The 8,480-nt window shown below is 37.8% G+C and overlaps 1 protein-coding gene across 5 annotated transcripts in view; it reads right to left on the bottom strand.

Annotated features, from left to right (window-relative positions):
• MOSPD1 (motile sperm domain containing 1) overlaps nucleotides 1-8,480 on the bottom strand; it is a 91,015-nt gene that overhangs the window by 53,757 nt on the left and 28,778 nt on the right. For 4 of the 5 annotated variants that reach the window (XR_014793726.1, XR_014793727.1, XR_014793728.1 and 1 more), the window contains exons 5-6: nucleotides 7,039-7,200; nucleotides 1,899-1,955 (exon numbers count right to left, since the gene is read on the bottom strand). Coding sequence is in view for 2 of the 5 variants with exons in the window: in XM_084870267.1 (XP_084726393.1) it covers nucleotides 1,924-1,955; nucleotides 7,039-7,200 (194 nt within the window). In the remaining 3 variants the exon portion in view is untranslated. Of the gene's footprint in view, nucleotides 1-288; nucleotides 1,956-7,038; nucleotides 7,201-8,480 lie in introns of those variants that run through there. The other variant, XM_084870266.1, reaches the window with a different exon arrangement.

The following is an 8,480-nucleotide window of genomic DNA, read 5'->3' as shown; positions in this document are numbered from 1 at the left end:
CTTGTAAGGTAATGAGTGGACAGGGAATGGGGTAGACAGGGATGGAGAGGAGTAACTTTTCACTATACACCTCTTTTGTTTTTAGTTTTTAGTATTTTAGTTTTGAAGCACAAGACCATTAATTTTTCAATAATTAGAAATATTAGCTGCTTTGGTAAATTAAAAAATTTAAGATATTTAAGCTCATATGTTTTGCTCATTTTTTTCCTATTTAACCCACAGGAATTAGAAGAGCTAAAACTTTTGAGTTCCTCAGAATAACCCAAATAAAATATGTAAATCAATGTGAAACTTGTGTTTCCATTTTCTTTTATTTTTTAAGTACCTTATTTTTATTACAATGTGTTATCATATACACACACATGCGTGCACATGCATGTGCACACATACTCATACACACGCACATACACATACACACACACACACACACTCACACACACGCAGGATTTAAGATGAACAGAGAAACAAGGATAGCCTCCAAACAGGTTTTTTTACAAAGTTCAAAATAGATTACATTGACATTTATGTGCTTTCCATTCATTACACAATGTATAGACATGATCCATTTAATGATTTATGCTCCCCAAATGGTTAAACCAATCAGGATTTTCTGTGAAAGAGTGTATGTAAAAGCTTTTAGGTTAGACTCAAAGAACTGTTTCTTGCTAAAACCAACCTCAGGCATACATTTTGTGTTTACATATATTCCTTGAAAACTATAGTAGCAGTGCGCAAGTTCATTCTGTAAAAAGATCTGAAAAAAACAATTGAGACTCTTAATGCATTGTGCTCTCAGATAAAAATCCTAAGTATGACAGTAACAGTTAAAACTGCATATATGTGTTAGAGATCAGAAGATGCTACAAAGAAATGTAAATAGTTGTGCTTCAGGAACTTTTCCATACAGTTGTTTTAATAATAAATATAAACTTAAAAATGTCTTGGTGACTGATATAAAATAGACACAGATATCAAGGATTTTATATACTTGGCGTAGGGTTTAAAGGTGAAAAATCATCTCCACATAAACCATCTGTTATCTGGTAATCCCAACCTGGCCTTGTCTCTTACAGTCAGGCAAGAGGCTGGGGAGAAAAAAAACAGATTTTTCCTCATTATCCAGAGATAAAGCCAAGGTGAACCACTAACTAAACACATGCCTATCTTCCTTTAGGTTTCTTAGGCCAAATAAGAGAGGTCAGCCTACTTTTATGAGGTTTAAAATAACCCCACATGTTTGGTATCTGGACCCCAACCTATTCTGTAATTCAGAAGATGAATTAAATATGTCCTGTCTTCTGTGAGCCCTAGAATAAAAATGATTCCTCAACACTTTGTGCTTTATAAAAACAAACAAACAAAAAAAAACACAAACAAAAAACCCTCCCACACATTAACTGTAAAACTCTTATTTCAGAAACACCATGGCAACTGTTTATAATAGAAGCCAAGGTATAATTTACATAATAATGTTGATGTTTGTAGCAAGGAAATAAATGTAATTTTATTTTTAGGCTAGTCAGTTTTCTGTTTTAGGCCTTTAACTAACTTTGAAGGACACATGAGCCTAACAATTAAATTTAAAGTGAATCAGCAAAAAGATGAGAAAATAACAAATGTTTTCATTAAAGTTATTTTATGCACAAGAGGTTTAGATATAAAAAGAATTTCCTCAAAGAATTTCCTCATTGTTACTCAGAAGCATCCTGGTGTGTGTGTGTGTGTTGTTTTTTTTATAACATAATGTGCTGGAGTCCTTTGAATAAAATTATAAAGTAATTTAAAATATATATTATATATTTATAATCACTGTAAATCATTCAATAGTTTATAGCATATTAATGGAGTGAAATAGAGATAAAAGGCAGTCCACATTCATATTTTCAAGATAGATTTACTTCAGAAGTCAATCGAATTCCTTGCTCATGTTCTAAATATAGCCATTGTGATAAGACCTGAAAGAAAACAAAATGAAGAACTGTTAAAGACATGCATTTTACAAAATTTTCCATTCAATAAGCAATTGTTTAGCCCTCAATGAGCAAATAAAATATAGCACATAGGCAGGTACTCTACTAAGAGCTTTAAGTCAATTTGAATTTAGTTGTTATTATACATTAAAAACATGCATTTTACAAAATTTTCCATTCAATAAGCAATTGTTTAGCCCTCAATGAGCAAATAAAATACAGCACATAAGCAGATACTCTACTAAGAACTTTAAGTCAATTTGAATTTAGTTGTTATTTTACAGAAGAAATCCAATTTATAGCAAAGGGCAGTCACTGGATATATTTAGTGTCAGAACATAGCTAATTTTTAACTTCCCAGTGTATCCAATCACTTCAGCTATATAATAATAGCAAATGTGCCATTAAAGTGTCAGTAAAGCCAGAGGACTTCATCAACAAAAACTTTGTGGGCCTATTTGCATCCCAGGGCCCTAGGGCCACAAAGAGACAGAAGTGGAGTACTCCTGAAAGATTCCATACATAAAACAATAAAAAAATTTAATAAAACGTTCAGTCCCAAATGAGTGGTTAAAAACCACAAATGTGGGACTGAGCAGTCAGAAAACATACCCCAAAATGTAAAGCTGAAATAAGCCTAAAGATGAACAGAAAAGATACAGAACAATGAGATGGGCAGAGATTAAAGTGAGGGAAGGGCAAGGGCAAGGGCATGGATGAGAACCAATAAGTAACCTAACCACTCTAATTAAGGATTTATGTAGGGCAGCAACTAGACAAGAGTAGCTCAGATAGATCTCAGAGCATGGAAAGTCTTAAATGCCAAACTATAGATTTATACTTCATTTTATAGACTCTGGCAAGGGTGTGGAACATCCAGCCAGTAGACTATATAAGGCCCTCAAAATCATTTGGTCTGGCCCTGCCAAGGTATTAGGGTTACTTAATTAAATGTTTGACCAAATACAACAGGCTAATTTTTAAGCAGATACTTTTGTATGGCCCAAGAATCCTATATGATAAACGCCGAATGTGCTAAGTGTCTGGTCGTCCGTTTGGTCATTCAACCAATCAAAACGAAATATGCTAAGTCCATTCAACTGCTTGCTATGATGTGCACTGACCACCAGGGAACAGACAGTCAGCCAGTTGCTATGATGTGCACTGACCATTAGGGGTAGATGCTCTGAACTGCAGGTTAGAGTTGCTGCTGGGGTCTGGCAGATCAGGATTGAGAAAGATGAGCTGGACATATCCTGTAGCCCTCCCAGACCTCTCCAAGGCTAGCCAACATCCCACATCCCTCCCTGGCCACAATCATGCACTGGTGGGGGTCCCTTGGCTTGACCTGTGCCCTCTTGCAATCCGGGCTGAGGGACCCCCCCATCAAGTGCACAACTTTTGTGCACTGGGCCTCTAATGATGTTATAAATATACAAATGTCCATTGGCAGTAAAAAGGTTCGCCACTCCTGGACTATGGGGAATCATTAAAGGTTTTTGAGCAGGGAGTGTTGGTAGTGAAACCAAAACAGAATGGAAAGCAATCTGACAGCAATATAATAGATTTTTTTTTTGGGGGGGGGGGGTGGAATAATGGGAAAAGACAGAAATAGGAAGAGAAGGGACATAGTCAGAAGATAGGGAGACAATTTAGAAAACAATTTTGAAATTAGGAAGAGAATGCACCAGCCTGCCTAATGTGGCTCAGTGGTTGAGCATCAACACAGGAACCAACAACTCACCAGTTCAATTCCCAGTCAGGGGACATGCCCAGGTTGTGGGCTTGATCCCCCAGTAGGGGTCATGCAGAAGGCAACCAATCAATGACTTCCTCTTTTGTTGATGTATCTATCTCTCTTTCCCTCTTCCTTCCCCTCTCTCTAAAATGCAATAAAATATATATATATTTTTTTTAGCCAAAGCCGGTTTGGCTCAGTGGTAGAGCGTCGGTCTGTGGACTGAAAGGTCCCAGGTTCGATTCCGGTCAAGGGCATGTACATTGGTTGTGGGCACATCCCTGGTGGGGGGTGTGCAAGAGGCAGCTGGTCGATGTTTCTCTCTCATCTGCGTTTCTAGCTCTCTATGTCTCTCCCTTCCTCCTCTCTGAAATATCAATAATATATATATATATATATATATATATATATATATATATATATATATATATATATATGTTGTCTTTTTTTTTAAAACAAGAGAGTGCACCAAGGAATAATGAAAAGAGTTGGCAACTTGGAGAAACCAAGATGGCAGCATAGGTAAACACCTAAATTGCTGCCTCACGCAACAATTTCAAAACTACAAATAAAAGAAAAAACAGACATCATCCAGAACCACAGGAAAGCTGGCTGAGTGGAAATTCTAGAGAAAAGCACACTGAGACTCAGAGGAGCTATGGAAGTCAGAGGTACTTAGGCACATGCTTGGAGAGGGCAGGCAATTGAGTTCACGGCTGCCTTTTTCAAGCAGGAGGCAGACAAAAGCTCCCGACTGCACTGAACTCCAGTTATGGGCGAGACTCTGGGGACCCAGACTCATTCGGGGAGAAACTGGACTGTCTGGTAGCAGGCGAAACTCAAGGGCAGCTTTCTCTCAGAGGTGCTTGCAGCGATTCATGGGACACTAAGACCCAGGGGCCACTTAGGGCAGGGCTGACAGGGAAACAAATGTTCTCTGCTCTGCCCTAAGACTCCGCCCCATTCAAGCTGAGCACAGAGGCTTTTTGCAAGTCTTGTCTCATAAGGGTATCTCCAGCACAGAAGTTCTCCCAGTGTAGATACAGCTGTTCCTCACAGCCAATTGGCCTGGAGGTCAATTCCTTCCAGTGATACCAACAAAAATCAAGGCTTAACTACAACAAGACTGTGCACACAGCCTACAAAGGGGTGCACCAAGATTGTCCATCTCAGGTAACTGGGGAGGCTGAGCCACTGGGCCATATAGGACACCTAGCACACAAAGTCACTCTATCAACTTAGGGAAGCAGCCAAAATGTGGAGACAAAGAAACAGATCACAAATGAAAGAAATGGAAGAGAGCAAATAACTAAATATAGAGTTCAAAACCACAGTTATAAGGTTTTTCATTTTCTAGAAAAGGCCAATAAATTTAGCGAGACCCTCGAGGATATAAAAAAGGACCAACTAGAAATTAAACATACACTGACTGAAATAAAAAATATATATTATACAGAGGTCTATCAGCAGACTAGAGGATCGCAAGGATCAGGTCAAAGATTTTAATACAAAGAAGTAAAAAACCCTCAACCAGAAAAGAAAAAAGAATCCAAAAAGTTGAAGATAGTGTAAGGAGCCTCTGGGACAACTTCAAGCAAACCAACATCAAAATTATGGGGGTGCCAGAAGAAGAGAGAGAGCAAGATACTGAAAACCTATTTGAAGAAATAATGACCAAAAACTTCCCCCACCTGAGGAAAGAAATAGACTTACAAGTCCAGGAAGCACACAGAACCCAAAACAAAAGGAATCCAAAAAGGACCACACCAAGACATAATTAAAATGCCAAGAACAGGGGAAAAAAAAAAAAAAAAAAAAAAAAAAAAAAAAAAAAAAAAAAAAAAGCCCAGCAGGGAAAATAAATAAATAAATAAATAAATAAAATGCCAAGAACAAAAGACAAAGAGAGAATATTAAAAGCAGCAAGAGAAAAGCAGTTAGTTACCTATAAAGAAGCACCCATACGATTGTCAGCTGATTTCTCAACAGAAACTACGCCGGCCAGACGGGAATGGCAAGAAATATTCAGTGATGAATAGCAAGAACCTACAACCAAGATTACTCTACCCAGCAAAGTTATCATTCAGAATTGAAGGTCAGACAAAGAGCTTCACAGATAAGAAAAGCTAAAGGAGTTCATCACCGCCAAACCAGTATTATATGAAATGCTGAAAGGTATTCTTTAAGAAGAGAAAGAAGAAAAAAAATAAAGATAAAAATTATGAACAACAAATACATATCTATCAACAAGTGAATCTAAAAATCAAATGAATTAAAAATCTGGGGAACAGAATAAACTGGTGAATATAATAGAATCAGGTACATAGAATGGGAGGGGATTGATAATTCTCAGGGGGAAAGGGATTTTGGGGGTACGGGAAGAGACTGGACAAAAATCATACACCTATGGATGAGGACAGTGGGGGGGAGAGATTAGGGTAGAGGGTGGGGTGGGAACGGGGTGGAGGGGAGCTATGGGAGAAAAAGAGGAACAATTGTAATAATCTGAACAATAAAGATTTATTAAACTAAAAAAGAAAAAAAAAAAAGAGTGGGCATCTCAAAAGAGATGAGAGACTCTGAGCAAAGAGTCATTCATTACCAGAACCTTAATCCTTCACACGTTAGGCAGGTACTGAATAAATGTTCCATGGAAGTAATTATAAATTTTCAAATTAGGATGTCTGAAAAAAATGCCTTAACAGGAAAAAGGGGAATTGGTTTAAAGAGAAAGGTTCGTTACCCAGCCTGTGTTGCTCAGTGGTTGAGCATCAACCTATGAACTAGGAGGTCATGGTGCGTGACTAGGTTATGGGCTCAATCCCCACTGGGGGGCATACAGGGAGCAGTCAATCAATTATTCTCTCTCATCATTGATGTTTCTATCTCTCTCTCTCCCTTCCTCTCTGAAATTAATAAAAATAAAGAGAAACGTTCACAATATTAAACAAGGCTGCACTATTCATCTCTATCACTGTATATACTTTGTCTAAGTGTTCCCTAGGATCAATTCCTTGAAGTAGAAAAGCTGTATCATGGAATATATGCATTTTACACATTTTATGCCATTGTAAGTCAGTAAAAATAAGATAATTGAATACAGTATCAGGTACTAAATAAACTAAAAAGAACTAAATGTGAGTCAAAAATTAAATCTTAAAATGTACTTGGCCTCAACATCTTTTTAAATCAATCTCTTGTTTATGTTTTGATAAAAAAAAAAATCAAACCAACACCATCACCATCATCCAATATACATAAGACCATCACTACCACCTCCAAGCCGTACATATTGCCTACACATATGTCCCAAATCTTTAAACTACTTACCTAAGATGTAAGCAGCCACTAATTTTTGATTCACACTTAAGTGGAGGTAGAGAGGCACCAGCGATTCCACATCCCCCAGTGTCGGAAGCATCAGAGCTGCAATGCACACCACTGCCAGGAAGACAGTTAGTAAACTAGGTCCTGAGGAGACAGTTCTGTTTTCTGTAACAAAAGACAAAAATCCCTGAGCTGCTTCCAAAAACAACTTAGACAAAAGTTTGTTCACATATACTGCCCACCATTCACTAGGATTCCGGTTTTGTCTAACTTCTCTGATTCTTTCTCCATCACTCCCATTCCATAGGGACTTATCGGCTGAACTTATCTGGAAGCCTATTCTTCTCTGAGTCATAGGGTGGAATGTGAAAACAGCATTGTGGGGTAGTGGGTTCCTATTGAAAGGCTGGTATTCTTCCACACACTCTCCTCACCGTAATCAGTAGAAAGTGTTCAAGCAAGTATCAGCTGTCTATGTTTATAAATTATATGCACAAATACTGCCCTATTACACTTAATATAAAACTTTTAAATAATGGGGTAAAAATAGACATTGAAATTCTGATGTTTTCTTCCTGTACCCTAATGGATCGCTTATGTGCATTTCTTTCTGAAACACACTGCACTAGAGCTCCACTATCTTCTAGAAGTATCTTATGTAGGTCTCCAGACATTTGATCCTAATAACTACAGTATCCTGCTACCAATTTTGAAAATGTTATGGCAGCCGAAGCCGGTTTGGCTCAGTGGTAGAGCATCGGTCTGCGGACTGAAAGGTCCCGGGTTCGATTCCGGTCAAGGGCATGTATAATACATTGGTTGCGGGCACATCCCCGGTAGGGGGTGTGCAAGAGGCAGTTGGTCGATGTTTCTCTCTCGTCGACGTTTCTGGCTCTCTATTTCTCTCCCTTCCTCTCTGTAAAAAAAAAAATCAATAAAATATATTTAATAAATGTTATGGCAGCAAAAAGGCACTATTTCAGTGTTTTAAAACTGCCCATGGAAACTTTTGCCCTCTGCTCTATTCCCATTTATAGCAAAGAAGAAATTAGCAGAAACAATATTTGGCAAATATTGTGCTAAGTGAAACAAACCAGTCACAGGACAAATACTGCAAAATTCCACTTACATGAAGTGTCTAAAATAGTCAAAGTCATAGAAGCAGAGAGTAGAATGGTGGTTGCTAGGGGTTGGTGGGTGTTTGAGATGGGAGTTACTAATCAACGGACATAAAGTCTCAATTATGTGAGATGAGTATGGTCTAGAGATCTGCTGTACAACATTGTACCTATAGTCAACAAAAGTGTTGTGTACACTGAAATATTTGTGAACAGAGTAGATCACACGTTAAGTGTTCTTACCACAATAAAATAAAATTTATAAAGCATTTATTATCAGCCTTACTATTGTACAGTGCTGGGTGTATGTGTACATTATCCATACTC

The sequence above is a fragment of the Pipistrellus hanaki genome, assembly GCF_964339955.1.
Source record: "Pipistrellus hanaki genome assembly, chromosome: X".
Lineage (NCBI taxonomy): Eukaryota > Metazoa > Chordata > Mammalia > Chiroptera > Vespertilionidae > Pipistrellus > Pipistrellus hanaki.
The sequence above is the reverse complement of the archived record's forward strand: the minus strand, read 5'-3'. Positions and strand labels throughout refer to the sequence as shown.